At 38.4% G+C, this 23,769-nt stretch overlaps 1 protein-coding gene across 1 annotated transcript in view; it reads right to left on the bottom strand.

Annotated features, from left to right (window-relative positions):
• Positions 1–2,293: 2,293 nt before the first annotated feature.
• LOC124284728 (zinc finger CCHC domain-containing protein 10-like) overlaps positions 2,294–23,769 on the bottom strand; it is a 56,780-nt gene continuing 35,304 nt past the window's right edge. The window contains exons 2-4 of the mRNA XM_046720833.1: positions 9,804–9,965; positions 6,682–6,729; positions 2,294–3,871 (exon numbers count right to left, since the gene is read on the bottom strand). Coding sequence (XP_046576789.1) covers positions 3,619–3,871; positions 6,682–6,729; positions 9,804–9,965 — 463 coding nt within the window. The 3' untranslated portion in view covers positions 2,294–3,618. The remainder of the gene's footprint in view (positions 3,872–6,681; positions 6,730–9,803; positions 9,966–23,769) is intronic.

Here is a 23,769-nt window from a genome sequence, read left to right as displayed (position 1 = left end):
ATAAGAACAATCTGTACAATGTACAATAGTATTCATGTCAAATTTCATCAATGTATGCATCAGCACAGAAATCATGTGACCAAACAAACTTACAGGAGTCAAAACACCATATCCAACAACATGGTACATCAATGATGCATCAGCACAGTAATCATGTGACCAAACAAACTGGAGTCAAAAAGCATATCCAACAACATGGTACCAAATGAATACAGTGTATCACACAACAAGCTTATCCTATGGGTGAAGAACAGAATATCTAAGCCAGGCAGTTTGAAATGGCGGAGAAAAACCACTGTTTGCCAATCCTGAACTGAATGATTTTAAAATGTTTCACACTGAATACTGCTTAAATCCAATGCAATTATAAAGTCTAAGAAATGTTTACCTCACAGTGAGCAGTGAGGCTTCATGTTGCTTTTAACAGTATGCCAGTTGTATTGAGGCATAAGAGTTTAATGTGACAACAACTGAAGTGAGCAGGTCACAGATGTTACCACCAGTCTAAGTAAACTTAGGCTCAGCATTATTCGTTACACTGCTATACTGAGTCTATCAAAACCTAGTAGAAGGTCGCGTCAGCTAACCTTTGACCGACCTATGACCATCCAATCAAACGAGAGACGGCTGAACAGATTTAACCAATCAGACAATGACTATTTGTTAGGGTTCGACGGGACTTACAAAACGTTTTTTGGATTTTCTCTTCCCTGGTCGCTGACACTGATCTATCAACAAACGAAAATCCATATAAAACACAGATATTTGACTTGCAGTATATACACTTAGGGGTTCATAATGACATGGCTACTACTGGCTTATATTTCTGCATGATGAAATCCTTGAATATTGACAAAAACGCTATTTTCAGCGACTGTTTACTCATTGTGTGTATCACTCGGAAGCGATCATGCGGAAAATAGCATTCGGAATCGTTCAAGTTTTTTAGGTAAAGGTTCAAACGGTATGTGCGAATGTTAACTTTCGCGATTTGGCAAGCTGTGTTCTGATTGGTCAGTCCAAAAGGTTAGCTGATGCGACCTTCTACTAGGTTTTGTTAGACTCAGTATAGCATGCAGTGTAACGAATAATACTGAGCCTAAGTTTACTTAGACTGATGTTACCAACCTATATGTGAAACCCATGAGCATTGGTATGGTGTTGACAATCAGAGACATATCATCAGTGCTAGCCTGGATTTGAACCAATGAAGGGTTTTTATTGCATGCCCTGGAATGGAACTTCCAAAACTGAAGCATAGCACCTTTCATGACTTGCCCCCATTTTCCATTTCAGCTCTTAAGGGGTTGAAATAACAAAATTCAGTCATGGCTTAATTTAAATTTTTTCAAAAACTTCTACCACAGCTGATCCATGTCTGGAAATATTTTTCTTTTGCTTTCTCAAGGACCATCTTAACCAGAATAATCTGAATCAATGTAAACGATTCTGGTGGTGAATTATTAAATATATATTGATATTCATACATTTAGTATCAATATTGTCATGACAACTCTACTTGTCTCTGTAGTGATGTTTCAGAAAACCTTCAAAAACTGAGTTGCTTGTGCCTAGAGCTTTAAAATGGCTGTGATTTCCTTGAAATGTTTGTTGCAATGTTGCTTTTGTGATGGAAAGCAATGAGCTTAAACCTGTGGCAATGCCTGATGAAAACCTGTTTGAAGAATATAATATAAACACTGGTAAACAATATTCCAACATATATGTGGGAGTGTCTGCATTTAAATAGATCTTCTGTGTCAACGTGTGAAGGGACAGCAAAGGTGTCGCAATGAATTGGGTAATCAGCCTTGATTTAACCACTGATCAGTTGATCCTGCAATGGCTAAGGGAGGTAACTCTCCTTAGTTATCTCTGACATGACATATAACTATATTCTCTAGTTCCAAACGAATGAAGGACTTAATGATATTACACAGAAGTTCCTCCTCGTCATTCACAGCATCATCACTGATGTACCGTACCAACACCAACATCTACATAAAACAACCAGTGTTCTTTTGTCCAGGGTAAGTTGTCCAACATATTTATGTGGAGAGTTTTACTTCAAGTGACCAATGGTTCACTAACTGGTCAGATAGCACACATGGTACTGAAAACACCTTGACCACTAGCCTATCCTGCACACATCAAATTATACCGTCTGAGGTTATTAACATTTCACCAAAGTTTCTTGTCAACCTAGGAACCCACCATTTAATATTCAAGCACTATTATTGTTACAGACAGGAGGATATTTGTTTTCATTTCAAAACATTCTGTAACTTTTTACCACACATTTCTTGACATGACATCTAGCATATTTAAACCAATTATTACAAATCCAGTCTTGTCAGTTTAAAAACAAAATGTCTCAGGTCCCCGTCCCCAGAATATTGAATGATGGGTCACTTATTATACCATATAATCATGTTCAAACCCATGGACTTTTCCCTCTGAAACATAGTTATGTCATTATCATTTCAAAATACTTCCAAAACAATAAAATAAAATATTATAAAAAGCCTCCCCCATCCATTTTCAAAATATCCAATTTTTGTTTACAATATTACTCATGGGGTGTCTGAGCTAGTGAATTCCAAGCCATTTGATAACACAATAATTTCAGCATCAGCTCACATCTGACAATTATTTCAATTAACCTGTTTCACCACAATTATATGACATTTACAATAACGCACCATTGTGATCGAGATCATCGCTAATAGCCTTCAGTGATCTCAAGATTCAAAAACTGTACAAAATGTAGAATAGTCCCAACTGTCTCCAAATTTTACCACCACGTCCCTCAAAGCTGCCATGTCCTTGTGACAGCCATTGCTGAAAGATCAACAGACAGCCCTGTTTGCCTCCACTGAATCAAATCCTTAAACTAGCCTGTCCTCGTCTTTTCATTGCTATTCCTGTCAGAATCAATGCCCCTGCATCATTTGTCTTCATCACAGACCTGTCAGTCATCATTACTGTACACACCATGTTTTTGTTTTCTTCTTGCAATATTTCCAGAACGTAATTCATTTGAGCACCATCTTCTAACTTTCTTGTCATGTTCAAGTTCACATAATTAGTTCAGCCTTCACTTGCATGACGTCCTACATCGATTATCCCAAAGTACACGTTGTCATGACTGCCTCTCTATAACCATCTTATCCACAAACAGCCAGCATCCGTGTTATTTTCCTTTTTCAACAGTCTTAATGCAAATCTGTTCACCATATTTGTTTGCCTTACGAGCCTTGTCCAGCAGTCCAAACATAGCTTCTTTCCGAAACAAGACCTCCCATCCAGAGTGAGAGATGCGTCACTAAACTTTTTTAGCTTTTTCCTGTATGATATTCTTCCTTACCAACAAGATCCCTGCCAACGTAACACGTCCCTGAACATACACAGTATTTTTCTTGCATTTGCCTTCTCAAAACCATCCTTCCCAGTGAAGTCCATATCAAAATATATTCTCACTTTGGGCTATGTAGTACTTATCTCAAGCCCTGATCAAGGACAATTTAGATTTGTTTTCCTCCAACTGAGCCAGTTCCTCTCACGCACTCATCATCCACACGGTAGAAAAATACTCTGTACTAGTCCTTGTATCACAGATTATTCACGCCGGCGTTGACGTTTCTTCTTGCGTCTCTTCTTCCTCCTCTCACTGTCCGACTCTGATGATGATGAAGACGAATCTGATGAGGATGATGACGATGAGTCAGAATTGCTGCTACTGCTACTGCTGCTGTTGTTGTCGGAGTTGGATGTGGAGCTGAGGTCGGAGGAGCTGTCACTGTCCGAAGATGAAGATGAGTCTGTGTCTGAGTCAGAGGAGGAGGAAGAGCTGGAGCTCTCGCCATCAGAACTGGAAGCATCAAGATTAAGGTATGAGTGAGTGAGCTGGGTTTTAATACCACTGAATTTCAGTATTTTCAAGGTGTGTTAGCTTAATGTGGAAGAAAGCCCAAAGTGACCAAATTCTCAGACGTTATCTACTTTAATGAAATCCATGGGTATGCTGGTGTTACACCTAGAAACATGACTGAGGTGTGAGTGAGTGAGTTTAGTTTTACGCAGCACTCAGCAATATTGCAGCCATATGGCAGGACTGTAAATAATCGAAGTCTGGACCAGACAATCCAGTGATCAACAGCATGAGCACCGATCTGCGCAATTGAGAACCGATGACATGTGTCAACCAAGTCAGCGAGCCTGACCACCCGATCCCATTAGTCGCCTCTTACGACAAGCATGGGTTACTGAAGATCAATATTCTAACCTGGACCTTTATAGGTACACGATTGAGGAAAACTAGGATTTGGTCATCAATCAAGGATGCAACTTAGGTGACTGGGACCCCACCAAATCCCCAGACATCTGTTTTGTTTATTTGTTTGTTGTTAAAAGCAGCACTCAGCAATATTCCAGTTATATGGCGGCGGTCTGTAAATAATCGAGTCTGGACCAGAGCCTTCAGTAACCCATGCTTGTCGTAAGAGGCGACAAACGAGGGATCAGGTGGTCAGGCTCGCTGGCTTGGTTGACACATATACATGCCATCGGTTCCCAATTGCGCTGGTCGATGCTCATGCTGTTGATCACTGGATTGTCTGGTCGATTATTTACAGACCGCCGCCATATAGCTGGAATATTGCTGTGTGCAGCGTAAAACTAAACTCACTCACTCATTATTCATTTAATTATATTTAAGCACATATTTATCTCTTTTATGTTTTTAGGAATGTCATATTTTATGTTGTTATTCATTTGTATTTTTGTCAAGCTCTGTGAACCAAAACAAATTCCTTTTAAGGTAATAAAGTAATGTCTGTCTGTCTGTTATAACGAGGTAAAATAGTCACCCTTTGAGTTACTTATAACCATAGTTTACTGTGTATTCAATCTTGAGACTTTCCTATAGGGTCCATGGTTTCTATGAGATCAGTCCTTGTGCATGTCACCAAGGATTTACCTTGAGTCCTGTTTTGAGGGTCCCTGGGACTCATACTCTTAAATTTCAGGGGTCCTGGACAACAAAATGGGGGTCCAGACACTTAAATATTATTATTAATAGTGTGATTGTCTTGTGTATCATGATCATCACATTAATTGTTACAGTAACTGAATTGCAAATGATACCATAACCCAGCTAAAGCAAACTCTTTGAGAACTTATTGTTACTTGATTGGAATTTTTACAAAAAGTATTTGGACTTATCTGTGTCCCTGTGGATGCGATAATAAATTTTGTTCCCTCCATTGTCAATTTTTATGTGTATAGGACGCAGGAATTCGCGTCCTGTAAATCCCTGATGTCACACAACTCAAACTCAATCCTAAAGAAGGTTATATCCTAGCAGAGTTATGTAAAGAAAACTGCAGCTAATGCTGAAGACATGCAAGAGGTGTGACCTTTCAAGTTCCCCTGAGGTGCTCATCATCATGTAAAAGAACCTAATGTACTCAGTCACTTACACTCGTTCTGGCTTGAAAATCTGCTGTTAGCTTTCTGTAGCTTTGGGGAGATTTGAATGTCAAGGCTGCCACCAATACATTATGAGGTGATCACGATATGTATCCCGAATGTAGGGTAATGAATACAGCTATCTATTCACCAATACAATACCAAGGCCATAGCTAATGTATTATTAATCACATTCAGCAACACAATAACACAATAACTTATTTGACATGGCGGGACAATGTTGACATTTATCATGATGTTGTTACAACTTTATATTTGTAGCCAAATATTTTGGTTGCCAGGAATGTAAGTGGCCTTGACAAATGGACGCAAGATATGCTGCTGAACGACTTATATCTTTTCCATATCTAACTGTGATAAATATCAGATGAGTGAAAATACATTCTTTCTGTATAAAATTCATGAATATTCAGATCTAATGACTATGAATGACAATTTATTCATGAAGGGATAGGATTCAAATCCCACTTATGGGTTTTACACCACTATCAGCTATATTTTAGCAGGGGACACTTGAAATGGGCTTCACACACTGTACCAATGTGAGGAATCAAACACATGTCTGAGGCGTGATGAGCAAACACCTTCACCACTAGGCTACCCACTGATTTGAGAGAAAACCTGAAGTGATGCAGGTCTAAGGCACATCCTCAGGGTCAAGAAGAATTTGAAAACTTGTACAACGGTTTCTGATATGCTGAAGGAGTGTGTGAGTGAGTTTAGTTTTACTCCGCACTCAGCAATATTCCAGCTATATACCGCTGGTCTGTAAATAATCAAGTCTGGACCAGACAATCCAGTGATCAACAACATGAGCATCGATCTACACAATTGGGATACAATGACATGTGTCACCCAAGTCAGTGAGCCTAACCACCCGATCCTGTTAGCCGCATCTTACTGAAGATCAATTCTAACCCGGATCTTCACGAGTCTAATGCTTGCTTTTTACACTCAAAACACGGGTTCTGAGAATGAAAGTCTAAAACTCCTCAGCAAACCTGAGTCATAAACTTACAACAACTGTTGTTGATAGATTTGATATCAAGATGGTACGGCAACATTTTCTTTCTATTCTGCACTAGCAATATCTACATAGTGCGGCATTGTCTTCATATCTTTAGGAATGTGTAACAATTTTATTTTATTTTCGTCAATTGAATTTTAATCATCAAATCCATGTCAACTTACCCATGCTTCTTCTTCTTTTTCTTTTCCTGGATCGTTGAAGTCTTAGCTCTGTAAAAGAAGCAGCAAGTTCATTATACAGGACCAGCATACCGTATTTACTATAATAACTCCAATGCTAAGGGCACTCAGATAAAGGGTGGTTAAGCAGCTAAACAGAACCAAATGATTTAAATTTGTTTTCAGAGCTGGAGCACTTTTAGGTCGTCCTCCTGTTTAACCTAATTTTCTACGGTGACATATGAACAATATTAACAGGAATATATTGCCCAAATCGTCAGAAGCTAGATTATATATGTCTGATTTCTGATTTCAGGAATGAACTGCAACATTTGTCATGCATATTATGATCCTGTCAGCAAACAGACTTTGCTCAAAACAACACTGAGACTAAAACATTTTGATAATATAGTCACAAAAATGGTACAGTCAAATCCGATGACTGACTGACTGACCTGTCGGTCCGACTGAGTTTGGTTTTGATGATAAATATTCCAAGCAAATTTGGTCCCCTTAGTTGTACACCAAGAAATGGGCTTCACACATTGTACCCATGTCACACCTTTCCGCCTTTGGATTCAAACCGGGTCTTCAGACTGGCGTGATAAGGTGCCCCTTTAGTGCTAACCATTAGGCTACCCACATATACACAAAAGAAAACATGGTATATGATAAAATCACACCCAATAGTAGCAACTCAGCAATTACACCCTGCTTCTGCGCTGGTGTTTTTTGCTAAGAAAATCTATAGTATACACACAAAAATATGGCATGCCAAATATGTTTTGGGTATTTGTGGGATGCTTCTAACCATTACTCACAGACTGGTTTAGAAAGTGGCCGAGGTTCTTTTTGGAGCAGGGTGCTTTAAATGGTATATACGGTATCTTCAACACCATGGAAAGCGATAACCACACCGTTTGCATAATCACTCAATGCCCAGACATCTGGGAGACAATCACCTCTCACATACATAGTAAATGTAACCCTGGAGACAGTCATTAGGAAAACCTTTTTAACGTGCAGAATCTTTCAAGAAAACAGCCGTCCAGTTCCGCCATACATGCACAGTATTTTGGATATCGCCTCTGCACCTGTGATTATCTGTGTATTATTTCATGAAAGTTTTTGACAGTAAATATCATACAGTTACAAGTTATTGCTTCCACATAACCCAAACTCCCACCAAACGAATATTTGCTATCCATTGCTTCACATTCTATATCTGCTGCTCATTCAGACGAAGACTATCAGACATCCATTACAACTTCCCATGAAATTACTGTTATTTTTCAGTAAGCAAATCAAAATTTGACACATGAATTTTGAAATGCTTCCAAAACAATTTTTGTCTGTTGCACACCAAAGATACTCACAAAGATTACAAAAACGAAAGACACATGGCCTCATTAGACTGTCTGGGTAGGATTGGACACAGCAATCTAAACAGTGAAAAGCTGTTATCCACAGAACATATGAGATCTAACTCTAGCTGGGTACTGATTTGAAGGAGCCCCAGCCTGAGGGTCACAGCAATTTAAACAGCTGAATGCCGTTATCCCTACAACATATGATGACTTCTAGATCCAGCTAGAGTATTCCTGTGAATGGGGTCCCGTCTGACTCAGATTATACTGAGATGGAGTTGACGGAGATGTCTTTCAAAAGAGGTAATAGCTTCGGAGTCTATCAGCATGATGGTAATAACTACTGGAAAAATATTCCTGTTAATTTAAGAGAAACAGTGGAGTCACTTGAGTGTTAAATGTTTGTATGATGGTTGAGGGAGTGAGTTAAAATTGTCTAAGCTTCATCAGCTGTCTTGTAGCTATTCTCAGAGAGCATATGATGCTCGAAACAGAAAACAAAGGCTACTCTCTACAACTTAAGCCTGGGAAATGTTATTGAAAGGTGATTCAAATGAATTCCCAGGATTTGCAAACTGCCATCCCTGGACAAACATTCCTTAGGTTTTTTGCATCATCAGTTTAATTTAAAATCCATTAGAATATCACATGGCACTAGAGGTGCCAGATGAGGGTTTCAAGAACATTAACTTTTCATGTGGTCCTGTTTGAAATGGAAAACAAATTCACATTTATGCCAAAATTTCCCTGTGCACTGCAAAAAGAAACAGAAAACTGCTGTCTTACAAACATCAGTAGAACCAAGCACATCAGCTCCACTGATTGATCTGGCAGTTTAGCAAAGGGAGTTGTGGAACATGCTAACTTGTCTTCTCCTATAATTAAGACCTTTACTAGTAAAGAAATACACTTTACTCCTTCCAGCCAGAGTGAGCTTCAGTATTGCCATTGATAGGAGCTGCATGGCTGACAGCCTGTATTTTAAAGAGCTGTAAGTACTATTGGTACGTTGAATATGTATGACAAATTTGCTTTTAAATGGAGCGTTTGTATGTTTTTTAAATTTGCTTTAAATGGAGCGTTGCATTTGTGATTCACTTATGTGAATGTATGAACCTGGTCTCATCGCTATATGGCTGAAATAACGCCAATACAAATTTAAGTTTTAACTCACTGATTGGAACATCCAAAGCAATTCTTCACTTTCATATTACTAATTATTTCCCATTAGAAAATGTTAAATGACAAGAAAAGAAAAAAATTATTTTGGCATAAGCTTACAAAAGACTTCAGCCCTAAAACATATTTCCACACAACTTTCACATGAAATAAAACAAAGCTACATGTAATGGCAGAGTAATTGTACAAAATCACATTTTAAGATGTCTGCCATGGCAGCCATCTTTAGAATGCGATACAAACTTTCTTTGTATTGAAAGATGAATCCCTTACAGTTAAGTTTCCTCCCATAGACTGTGTGGTGTCAGAGGAGACAGAACAACTGTATCTGCTCATACAAGGCAGATAATTTATGAAAAATATCAGTATCACAAATCCATATGATTTTCTGTACAGGTGAAAAAGAAAATCCACAAAGTTAATGCCCAGGAATGTATAACCCTCAAAACCCATTTCAAGTCAAACTCAATCAACAGAAGTAATCAAACATGAATAATAAACCTGAAACCAATTTCAACTGAAAATAAATGAAAATTTGATGGCCCCCAAACTTTCCGTTGTAAATGGATTGTGACTCACAAGAGCTCTAGTTTCTGTTTGTCTTCTTCCTGCTTAATTCGCTTGATCATTTCCTTGGTGCGTGACGGCCGGTGGACATACTTTCTCTTGCCCGTGCACTGATACGTCCAGTGACCGATCTCCAGGCACTTCTGACAGCGAACGTTCTCCGAGCTTGGTTCCCTGAAACAGACAAGAGCGGGCGTCAGACCGACTGGCACGATTACCTCCACAAATCACACAAGTACCCTTGGGACCTGCACATCTCAACACATTATAAGGAATTACAACCAGTTTGATGAATTCCGCTAACAATTCTACAACTTTGATGTAAATTTCTCTGTAGCAGTGATGACAGTTTGAAAAAGAAAAGTTTCCCCAGTGAATTAATCAGGATATCAATCACTATTAATTGGACTTCTCTATTTCTCCTGATCCCATTTTTCTCACCAACTGACGAGCAAGAAAGGAGCTACAAGATACTTTTTCCTAGTTATGAAATCGGATTGAATGATAGGTACGGGTTTTGTTGGTGATATATCTCCAAACAGTGTATCACCCTTTATACCTGTACATGCAAATAAATCATTGCTAACCTCGGGCTGAGTGATTAATCCATTATTCCGTCTATACCAGTTTCCTACGCAGCTATACACATGAACCGCCAATCAATGCCCTAACGTGCGAGCTGTCAATATCGACAACTATATCCAGCAAGTGGCTAGTCTCATTATCACATCTTTGAGGCTCGATACGTAATTTCGATTGTAACACCACTGGGATTCAACAAGGCTGCTGCTGTTGTAGAAATGCGTTAATTACTTCACATCTCATCACTGAAAGCCTTTTTGAGTTGAAAGGGATAAAACTACAACAGATGAGATATGGCCACATACATTTTCTCCTGATAATGGAAGCTGTATAACTACAGAGGAAGCAGTTCAATAGTTACAACTAATTTGTTTGGGCAATCTCAAAGAAATAGTTATAAATGGACACAGAACTGCAGAAAATTGGGTTACGTTGGTTTTTGATTCACATTTTCTAACAAAAAGACGGTATTCTTGCAGTTCTGAAAACACTCTTTGATTAATGAGTGAAGAAAGAATAATGTGTTACGGTAATTTGTATCAACTTCACAGCAATGCCTGTTATCAAGTCAGATCCAGACAAACTATTGTTGATGAAGTCGGATTGACAAAAGAGTGGCTGTTAAAATCTGACTCAGACCCAGAAAACCATGTGGTTGTTAGTGAGTCACAATGTCGGACTGACAGTCAATAACAAAATCATTGTAAAGCAGCATGTATATCACACAGTGAAGTATACCGTGGAGTGAGTGAGTTTAGTTTTACGCAGCTGTTAGCAATATTCCAGCAATATCACAGAGGGGAACACCAGAAATGGGCTTCACACAGACTACCCATGTGGGGAATCGAACGTGACGAGTGAACGCTTTAACCACTAGGCTACCCCACCTCCCAAGTATGCCGTGGAGAGTCTAGGATGGTTTACATCACCAGCAAGCTATATTTGTCCTAATAGGTGACTAAAGGGTTATGTGGTCAGGCTTGGTGACTTCAGCCATGTGTCCACAGCTTGAGTCAAATCCTGTTCATTCTAGATGAGATAAGGGACCGTTTATAATTTATGGCTAGGGGGTGGTGGTGGTGGTGGTGGTGATGATGATTTTAAGGGGTCACCATTTTGTTCTGGGGAGGCAGGGGGATCATCAGTTTTGAACATGACATGGGGTGTCACTGGTGGGGTGGTGTGTGGATGTGTGTGTGTGTGTGTGTGTGTGTGTGTGTGTGTGTGTGTGTGTGTGATTCATTCACATTGTACATGCTTCTCATAAAAATCATCATCACTCCCCAGCCTCAAATTATGAACGGTCCCTAATACTATTCAGATAACATTTTATCACATACTGTTGTTTCAGGTCAGAAATGTGGTCAAAGATGGAGGTCATATCAATATCTGATTTGTATGGTCCAAATATGTTTATCAACCAGCCAATGTGATACAGCTGGATTATTGCTGAATGGACATCATAAAACAGGTAAACAATGCAAGCCCATGGCAACATCAGTCTAAATATGTTTCCACAGATCAGGATAAAATGAACACCTTGCACAAATCAGACGACACCAGTGCCAACCAGTGTCAACTAGTGTCAACCTGACCTAATTGTTCATCAAGGGGAGATAATTAGATCAGCCCTCCCAACTTCAGATCAAAGCCTACCCTGATGATGTCATCCAACTGATGACACATGACATAATTGTTTATGAAGCCAGTTCCATTGATGCACATCAGCCAGACAAACGGCAAATCGATGCTATTGACTGTGTTGCACTAGGACGGTTTGTCGGACTGATTGTAATGCAGAGCTTTCAGACAGAACCAATACCACACTGACAAATCCATTAGTTCATGTCCAGGTTGAAACAGTGCTGTGAATGCAAACTGACATTTAAAAATAATGCTGATTCTATAACACTTTCTGCACCCACACCACCGACGAATCCATTAGTCCATGTCCTGACTGACACACTGCTCTGACTGATACACTCGACTGACATTGTAAAAATAATCCTATTTCTATACTTCTCATCATGAGTGAGTATGGTTTTACGCCGCCTTTAGCAATATTCCAGCAATATCATGTTTGGCACACCAGAAATGGGCTTCACACATATATATTATACCCATGTGGGAAATCGAACCTGGACCTTAATCAAGACGAGCGAAAGCTTGAACCACTAGGCTACCCCACCTTCCCTTCATGGGATAAAATGTTTCAGCACCTACAACCCATGTGGGTCTTAGGTCCTGGTCTTAGTTCCTTCTATGACTTCTTCAGCAAAGGTAGGGTTCGATTCCTGGATGTGTCACACCAAAAGATGTTACACCATGGTACTTGTTGTTACCCAGGCTGTCACTCAGCACAAATGGACATGGGACTGGTCAGCTCATGGTCAGTAATACCTAGTCTAGATAGGGGTATCCATGTTAAACTGTGGGATAATGGTTTTGTCAACAAAACTGACATCAGGCCAGACGTCCCACATGGACTATCTGGCAATAATACCTGACATAGAGCATAATACAGTTGTACAGCAGTAAACAGAGTGAGTGAGTTTAGTTTTACACCGCTTTTAGCAATATTCCAGCAGGGAACACCAGAAATAGGCTTCATACACTACCCCATGTGGGGAATCGAACCCAGGTCTTTGGCGTGATGAGCAATCGCTTAACCACTAGGCAACCACCTCCCCATAGTAATCAGAACATCCCATACAGTTGTACAACAGCAAACAGATATGTATGACAAAAAAGACACTGTATGTAATCTCAAGTGTGGATCTAACAGCCTCAGTGTCTAGTCTGTGACCAAGATGGAATATTAACCATGTTTGATCTGTCTTGATCTACATGTAATAAAACAGCTGGGATCAAACACTTGATTATGTTCAAACATTAGATAAAACACTCTTTGGAAAAAAAACCCAACAAACCAAACAGTTTTTAAACAAATATCAGTCTTAAAATTGGGTGTTGTTCAAAACATGAAAGAACTGAAATGCATGCTTGCCCGTGGCTACTTTCGAGTTTGTGAAAATATAATCTTGGTCGTCCTCCTGGTTAACCTAATTTTCTACAGAGACATATGAACAATTTTAACAGGAATATATCCTTCTTTTTATATATGTCCGATTTCTGATTTCAGGAATGAACTGCAACATTTGTCAAGCATATTATGATCCGTTGTCGCCACTTCTGCAAGAGACAAAGTGCTGGAGGCTACTGACTGATATTGAAGTTTAACGTCACTGAAGCTTGATACTAGATTTCTCTATGCATTTGGTGGTGTGGAAAAAGCTCTTGGCTATTCAAATCAGGCCCTGATGATTGGTCATAACAAAACTTAAATCTGACACAGTAACTTAAAACCCAGTTTTTACCACAAATTTGAGAAAAAAAAAGTCAGGAAATGCATTTCCACAGTAACATGACCAAAAATCCCAAGACATATTTACCACTATAGACCATAATTCCCAAGAGTATTTGGACAGTATTGACCAAAGTCCCAAGACATATTTACCACAGTAACATGAACAAAAGTCCCAAGACATATTTACCACAGTAACATGACCAAAGGTCCCAAGACATATTTACCACAGTAACATGACCAAAGTCCCAAGACATATTTACCACAGTAACATGACCAAAAGTCACAAGACATATTTACCACAGTAACATGACCAAAGGTCCCAAGACATATTTACCACAGTAACATGACCAAAAGTCCCAAGACATATTTACCACAGTAACATGACCAAAGGTCCCAAGACATATTTACCACAGTAACATGACCAAAAGTCCCAAGACATATTTGTAACATGACAAAGGTCCCAGACATGTTTTCCACAGTAACATGACCAAAGGTCCCAATATTTACCACAGACATATTTACCACAGTAACATGACCAAAAGTCCCAAGACATATTTACCACAGTAACATGACCAAAAGTCCCAAGAAATATTTACCACAGTAACATGACCAAAAGAGAACAAACGCTGTATAGAATTACTCCATTAATATGAACATAATGGGGTTCTGTCATGTGCTGCCAGATTATCTATTTGAAACAAAATCAGTTGTTTCAGCTTGTAGTATATAAAAAAAATTCATGGACACGCGCTGCAAGCTCTTTCAGTTTTTTCCCTGTCCTTCAAAACAAGGTGTTTACATGACACCATGGAAGTAATTTCATATTTTATCAGCTCAGGGCATATTAGTACTAGGAATAAAAAAGACATCACTCCCTTTGATGTGAAATTCCATTTGGAGATGCTACATAATCACAAGAATATCTTCGTCATCATACATCCAATACAAAAATGTATGCCATCATTATATAAGGCCTGTTACACATCCATCTTCAGATGTCATCTACCATTTGATGATCCTCCAAGAAACCTAATACTGTCACCAGGTAACATTATCCTGCTCATCTTACCATTATTATTTATACCTCGGCCTAATTACTGCCAAACGTAACATTCGCACATCACAATGGGATCGTACGATATGAAGCATGATGTTATAAGAGACTGATAGTGAAGAGATGAGGTATAAAGCGATCAAACAGCAAACCATACTAATGAAAGGGCAAGCAAACATCTTTGTGGCTAACATGGTTCCTATGTCAGAACAGCTTCATCAGCTCAAGCTCGGATCAATCACACTTAAGATGGAGCTGCTCCTGGCACTTACTCGCTTCACACAAAGCCTTCACCCGCCTGCAGTATGCTCACAACTGATCATCATTAGATCATTGGGACCTTTGATACTTTAATTCAGGTCTTCACAAGAATAACATGGCGGGCCATTTTAATCTCTTCTCTCTGCTCCTTTTTCTCACAAGTCCAATTATCACGAGTTAGCTGGCGGCTGTCCGTCATTCCTGCGACATTTAACTACGCGCTGAGTGAGATTTTTCTCGGGGAAATACAGCTCAAGTATATAGATTCTTGTAAGCCCGATGACACATTCATCCAATACTAACACCTCGCTAAATCACGAACATGCACGCATCAATATCCATTCATCCATGGCTGGTTTTGATGAGACGATCACTAGTTGGGTAATCCACACGTTCCTAGAACTGATCACAATACTAACACAAAGATCAATTTGTAGCCGAAATTGTGGTCACCTCTAACGGTGTACTTAACAGCATCTCTAAATACATTTAATTTCACACCCATCGCTCAGCATCTGTGGTACCAGGCTTGATGTCTTTCAGCTGATAGCAGTCGCAATTTGGAAAACATTGGGGTTATCTTTGAAGCAGAAGCCGTAGCTATTAACGCTGCTGTGTCCTCCTCATTACAGGAAGACCTGTCTCATGGCACATCTTCCGAGAATCTCAGTTTAATTTCCATAACCCCAAACCTTCAGAAATGAAACCTCAAAAGTCTCATAACAGGAAATGAATGAAAATACATTAAATCTTAAAATATGACCTGTCATGTGCAATAGGAATGCAACAAATAAATCCACCATAAGGTGAAAATCATACATATCTCAAATACTGGGTAATGAATACAAGTCTGCAAGTTGATATATTGTGAGTGAGTGAGTGAGTGAGTGAGTGAGTGAGTGAGGAGTGAGTGAGTGAGTGAGTGAGTGAGTGAGTGAGTGAGTGAGTGAGTGAGTGAGTGAGTGAGTGAGTGAGTGAGTGAGTGAGTGAGTGAGTGAGTGAGTGAGTGAGTGAGTGAGTGTATACACGGCTTTTTGCAATGTTCCAGCAATATCACGGCAGGTACACCAGAAGTGGGCTTCACACATTATACCCATGTGGGGAATCAAACCCAGGTCTTGGGCATGACGAGCGAACGCTTTCACCACTAGGCCACCCCATCGCCCATATTATTCAGTATATTCAGTGAAACATAAACAAACCATTTTTTTTATATGTTTAGATCATGCTGAGAGGGTCAATTTATCACAATAATGACCAGTGACCACATTATTGTCAAATTAAATACAGAGTTTCGACTACTGTGTGTTTTGGAATTATTCAATTTTGGATATTCCACTTTGATGATAAATTCAATCCAAATTCAATTAAAAACACTCCTTCAAAAATTCATGAATATTCAATTCTAGTGATTGTGAATAACGAGTTGAATCCTTGAGAGGATGTGGTTTGATTCACCGAATACGAGATTGAAACGTAACAGAGGCACTAGCGTGCAACATTATGGAGTCAAACCCATGAAGGTGTTACATTTCTTCCAACTAAAAGTCTTCATCCTTAATTTAGCTTTCAAGTCCAATGTTAATGATATCAGCTGTAGAAGGTTTGTTTCTTCAACTTTCAAAAAGTAAAATTTCTCTGATTGTCAGAAGATATGGAATTTTCTAGACCGAAAGACGAACATTTCTCTGATTGTCAAAGATATGGAATTTTCTAGACTAAAATACAAAGTCCTGATTTTTCCATATATTTCAAGTTCTGTAATTACAACACTAATCTGACAGATGAGGACATTTCATCACATATTTGCTTTCCTACAGAGGTGTTTACAAAGATACAATAATTTCCGTCAAATTGATGCATTTTCACATATTTCAGGGGACAGTCCATGTGTTTGTTAGTTTGGAATGCAGATTGCACAGCATTGGATTAAAATTGAAAAATCCAACTCAAAGGAACGTCAATGTAAAGATGATTGAGCAGTGATTAAACCTGCTGAAGAAAGCTGTTAAATCAGATATTTCCAGCCATTTTAACTCGTACGGATGAATACAACTTAATGATCAAATCATGTTCAATATCACTAGTCATGCAAACATTTTCATGGGGGAATATTTTGTCATCAATTTCATTGACGTTTATTTTTCATGAAATACAAATATTTGAAAAAGACTCCTGTTGATAGTGTTTTATTAGTCGTTACTCAAAAAATTACTTGAAAAATAATGAATGGCAGAGTAATGAGCAAACTGACATTTTCAAAATGGCTGCTGTAATGGCTGAATTTTACAAAAAGAACACCCTATAATTTTATGAGCAATTTTCAAAAACAACTGAAACTTGATCGAAGCAATAAACGGGTAATACAAACAACTCAAGACTAGTTGTAAATATATGAATGTAAAAGTCTATGACAGGAAGAAAATAAGGCAAGAGGCACATTTTTATACAGCTAGAAGAATGGATGATTAAAAATATATGACATTCATATATACACAAACCTGCACTACTAAATATATTCTAGTTCCGTCTTACATACCAGCAGTCCAACGACAGATCTTGTAACCTTTCACGTTGACACTTTACGAATCCTCCACATCCAAATTAGAATACTTGCATCTTCTATCTCAGAATGGTAATGTCAGGGCCAATGTTGGCTTAATCTAGCAAGAAGAATCCTAGTGATTTGAGAGCTTTGACATTTTCTTGTGTACTTAAACTCTCACTCCGGAAAGGTAGACCTTATAAAGAATGGTTATTAACATAAGACAGTCTTCAAATGGTTAGACATCTTGCTGTTCGAAATGCAACTACTGCTATTCACCAACCTGTTCTCCATCATATTTAGTGATTCTTATTTGTGCTAAACCCCCTGTCATTAGATCGAAATCCCATTTGATATTCTATTCTGATCTGAAAACCCATGGGGATAATATGACCATTAGGCTTTAAATTTGTTTAGTTGGTTTGCAAAAATGACTCCTGAAACTGAAAAGAGTTAACCAAAAAATATTTGGTCTGACTTAACTTTTCAAGCAGCAAAAAAGAAAAAAAGAACACCAAAAGTGTTGCTGTTAAAAAAAGGGGAACAATTCAGATAAAAATCATTATCCTACACAAAAAAGTCATCTTTAGGCACTGTTTCGCAATCATAGTTTATACTTTGCACCTGTAAGATTGTTTTCATTCACTTGCAACCTTTATTTTGAATTGGAAATTGAAAAAAAATATATTTTACACCTCCAACATTGAAGTTTAGACCAAAAACTTTGGGAACAAACTAATGAAAAAAAAGGCCTTTAGATTTATCAGTATTCAAGCCTTTGGTAAAACCTGCCCATTCTGCTTCCTGGGTAGACAGTTATTAGTTTTGTGGCTATACAGGCTGAGGTCTAAATGATTAAAACGTTTCACAGAAACAGTTCCACTGGGAACAATCTCGGAGCATCACTCATTGCCATTCCTGCTCTTAATGAAATAAACTGTAATAAATGGAGAAGTAAAGTGACAGGACGAACATTGTGTCTTGTGTAGGACAGATGATTCATGACTCAGGGAGGGTTTAGAGAATAACAATGGACTTACAGGCTGTACATTCACAGTGACATAAAGCTACAAAGCACAGATTTTCTGGACTTCCTGCGACTTTAGCCATCAGTCCGTAGCACAAGTCTGGTAAAACAAAATTCTGTCAAGAAGCTTATCTCACAGAAGTCCACATAATGACACTAAATTCTACTGGAACTGATGCTTTGAATGAGTGAGTGAGTAAGTTTAGTTTTACGCTGCACTCTGCAATTTTGCAGCTATATGTCAGGGGCCTGTAAATAATTCAGTCTGGACCAACCAATCCAGTGATCAACAGCATGTGCATCAATCTACACAATTGGGAAGGATGACATGTGTCAACCAAGACAACCCGATCCTGTTAGTCGCCTCTTACGACAAGCATGGGTTACTGAACATCAATTCTAACCCGGATCTTCACAGGTCTGATGCTAAGAGGTTAGTTGAAATTAGAAGTCACTAATTTCTGGCACAAGCTGCTGTAAATTTGTGTAAAATAAGGCAAAATATGTGGATTTTCCAGAAACATTAATCAATGTCTTGTTCTAATAGCCTGGGGGCATGGCTGGCCCAATCAACTAAAGTTCTGCAATTTACTATACAGAGTTACCTCCCTTTTGGCATACTAAAAACCTAAGATTATGGTTCAACTCCTAGTTTCCAGGATTCTGTTTCTAGATTTGCCAGCTTCTTACCCATGGGTTTTACCAAAGTAATAAATGTCTAAGATCTGCATAGCCTCAGCTTTAGACCTCCAACAAACTCACATTACAATCAAATCAGGTGATTGAAATCAATAGCATCGACCTTTGGGATATGCTGAAGTACATCAACCCAGTCTGCAACCTTACCACCCAATCCTGTTAGTCATAATTTAGAAGAATGGGTTGCTGAAGTCCAATTCCATCCTGGATTCTTCCTGGGGCAAGCGTACCCAGTGTAAACACAGCCTGAGTGTATATCTAATACAATCAATACAACCAGACGGCTTCCTTTCAGTCAGATCATATCACTTGTATCAGCAAACTGATTCATTCTAAGTGAGTATGGCTTTTAGCTGCTTTTAGAAATAAGTTAGGGGAGCCAAGAGCATTCTTCACACAGAATAAACATAGAGAGAGTGATATGTTAGCTGTACAAATATGTCAAAAATAAAATCTTCAAAGCAATAATACAAAGTGCAGCACTTAAAACATCTCCACACTCTTAACATTGGTATGCCTCAACACTCAAAGGTTTCAAACTCACGTAATAAAAAGACAATCTCTTGAATTAAATGAACTACATATCAAAAATATAAATAAAAATATACCTTATTTTATATTGTATTTTATGAAGAAAGGGAGAAATGTGCTTAGTAGAAGTAACCATAGTACTAAGCTTAAGGTTGAAAAAAAAGTATATAGCAAAATAAACATACTAAGAACAAGCCCTGAACAATTTTATAATGTAAACATAATTTTTATTGAAAAGTATTCAACATATTGGCACATTTGAATTGCAAAGAACACACCTAACATCTTGTTAAACATAGTGCCTGTGACAAATCTATGTGTCTATCCCAGCAATCTACTTATAAAAAACATAGTACTAAGCTTAAGATATGAATAAGCTTAAGCTACCTATATAATAGCAAAACTCCTTAGAGTTTGTTAGCCAATATATTTTAATAATATGAGTATATGATACTATGCTTAAAGGTCTAATTAGCTTAAGTTACCTATATAATAGTAAAACTCAAAGTAGAGTTTGTTAGCTTAATTAACTTAAGCTATGTATAAAATAGCCAAAAACTCTGTAGAGTTTGTTAGCTAATGCATTTATCATGTAACCATAGTATTACTCTTAAGATATGAATAACTTAAAGGAGTAAATATATATAATAACAAACTCTGTAAGAGTTGTTAACTTATATTGTATGATGTAATAATCATAGTACTGTGATGATAAAAGGAACTTAAGTAAATTATATATAGCATGAAGCTATTTAGTATTGTTATAAGATAAGTAAAATCTGTTAGATTGACTTATCTTCTCCGAGAACTGTCAGCTGTTGTCTGAGGACCATGGGATCGAATTAGTGTATACCTGAGACGTCCTCGGTGGTGATATCTCTCAGATAATGGTTTGCAGCCACCATGCTCAGTTCCAGAAATAACCCTCCATTATTTCAATCACATTTGTGTAGAACAATTGTAGAAGTTAAGCTATAATATCAAAGAGTATTAAGCTCATGGAGGGTCGGAATAGGTCCATCCTCATATGCACGTAGTATGACAGTTCTGATCCAAATGGAGATATAGTACATGAGACTTCACTCTGCGTAAGTTGATGATAGGAAATAATCTGTTGCATTTTTCCTCCTGTTTGGTTTTAGTGGAGATAAATTTACAGTGCTCTTGCTGGCCAACTTGATAGAATCATCGTATCATGGGGTCCAAGTATGTCATCCAGTGTTCATAAACCTCACTTGTGAGGTGTTGGAACACCATATTCATATCCCCAGGTTGAAACGTGAAATTTCCGTTTTATTCTCCAAACAGAAGTTTAGTAGGTTTACTAACCATCTAGTTGTGTTAGTCCAGCTTGATGAAATTCAGCTGTAGTCTGAAGCGCTGTGGATTTAGATCCACTTGTATCTTCGATCCTAGGTAATTAGCTTAGGAGTCCTTTGCGATGTAGAGTGCACAACCAGGTGTGTCTGTCCTCGTTGAACTTTATGTAAAAATCGCCTGACTGCCGATCCCTCGTCTTAACTTGACAGGAGGTCTCTAACTGAAGAAAGGCAGTCTAATCATGAATGTTTCAGGTTAACTTGTAATGAGGCTTGCTCGTTCACTGATATATAGTTGTCACTTGTGGCGTAAAGTCTTGAACTGTGAATTGAGAGATCGACCTCTGTGTAGGTCGTTGTCCCTCCGCGTCCAATCAGAACAAGGCATTTGATTCTGTATAATACCCGCTGTGATGTCACCGGTGTAGCGGGAAAAAAGCCCACCTTGAATAAATTCTTGTAAATTACGTTGATATTAGCATAGCCTTGTTTTATATTGTATTTTATGAAGAAAGGGAGAAATGTGCTTAGTAGAAGTAAGGTTGAAAAACAAACATACTAAGAACAAGCCCTGAACAATTTTTTAAAATAATTTTTATTGAAAAGTATTCAACATATTGGCACATTTGAATTGCAAAGAACACACCTAACATCTTTTTAGTGCCTGTGACAAATCTATGTGTCTATCCCAGCAATAAAAACGATATTTCAAGTTCTTCAGTAGCCTGCTGGTAATCCCTCAAGATCAAGCAAATTTCATTTGCCAACTAATATAAGCAGCACTATATCTGACAATAAAGTCAGGATGTTCCTGGCTGAATAAACGAAAGAGAAAGATAGTAATATAGACAATATCATTTCTATACATGTATGATGGCTACATTATCCAACACAATCAAAGTCAAGCAGAAATATTATGCATTTTGTTTGAAAAGAAACAGTGACACAGCCAGCCTTTGATGGAAAACATAAAATGTGAATGCCAAAGTATAACCAGACTTCATAATATACCAAAACAGTGGGCATAAAGGACAAATGATATACCCTTTGTGCAAAACCATTGAAGACACCAGGTGTTTGCGCAAAGGGTAACATGTCCTGCCCTGCAAAACAGTGACACATGCTTTGATGGAAAACATAAAATTTGAATGCCAAAGAATATCCAGACTTCATAATATGCTGAAACCGTGGGCAAAAAGAGAAATTATATACCCTTTGCGCAAAAACCATTGAAGACACAAGGTGTTTGCGCAAAGGGTAACATGTACTGCCCTACAAAACAGTGACACATGCTTTGATGGAAAACATAAAATGTGACTGCCAAAGGTGAGGTGAGGTGAAATTGCTCATATGATGACGTGCATTCGAGTGTATGTGCATGGGCGGCTGCTTGTACTAGCCAAGACTTAAGCTGGTTTTATAGTGCTTGCCCACTGAGATACCATGCCGCAGTGAAGCATGAATACCCAACTCAGACACATTATACTGACTCCGAGCCGACCAGTCCATGTTGTACCCTTTAATGCCAAGCACCAGGCAGGGACCAACAAGTAGCATATTTTAACGTCTTTTGGTATGACGCGGTCGGGGATCGAACCCGCGACCTTCCGCTCTCTGAGCAGACACTCTAACCACTACACCATGGAGGTGGTCGAATGCCAAAGAATAACCACACTTCATAATATGCTGAAACAGTAGGCAAAAAGAGAAATAATAAGCCTTTGCGCAAAAACCATTCAAGACACCAGGTGTTTGCGCAAAGGGGAACATGTACTGCCCTACCGACATTATCAACAGAACTGCACTGGAATAGAATGATCTCTTTACAACGAGCAGTCGAACTAACACTCTCAAGATTTTATGTACCAGTACACATAAACCCACAAAAGACAAGACTATTTGTTCAAGAGAATCGTTGCCCATATGCAAGATCCATTCCCACTACATGCCTCCACCTATATCATGTCAACAGGAAAACCAGATGCTGAAGCAGCTAGCTGTAGATTCTGTGACCAGGGATGTTGTAAAGGCAGCAACAGGTAGTTGCGCTATACATAGGCTGAGTCAAGTGCCAAGAACATAAGTGTGGTATGCAGAACCGAGTGGAATGTCTCACGTTACACGCCTGGAGAATACCCAATAACCCACAGACCTGTACACCGCATGCACCATCAGTTTGATAAATATCAGCCCTTCTGCGAAAATGTTGTTGACATTATCTTTCGAAAATTTATTTTGGTTGAAGGTGGTAATTTTGGTCTGTTTCATGTTACCTGCACCACAATAGCCTTTGAAAGAGCTTGGTAACAGAGAGGCTTGGTAGGTGGATGGTAGGAAAATCACTTGTCAGTCGTTGGAGCTGAGGAGAAAACTACTATCCTTAAAACTGTCTTATGATTGAACAAAAACACAAGTTATTTGCATTTCAATATTTCATTAACCTAAAGAAAGGAACACCTGTCCGCATGAGTTCATTAACTCACTGTTATTAACAAGGTTGAAAATAATGTCTGGAGTTTAATCATTGAGGAAACAATTTAATAACATCTATTAAATGTTTTTATGCTTCCCATTTGATTATAATTTTTATCGT

The sequence above is a fragment of the Haliotis rubra genome, unplaced genomic scaffold (assembly GCF_003918875.1).
Source record: "Haliotis rubra isolate DU_JTF1 unplaced genomic scaffold, ASM391887v1 Scf343, whole genome shotgun sequence".
NCBI lineage: Eukaryota > Metazoa > Mollusca > Gastropoda > Lepetellida > Haliotidae > Haliotis > Haliotis rubra.
This window is presented reverse-complemented; position numbering and strand designations above follow the sequence as displayed.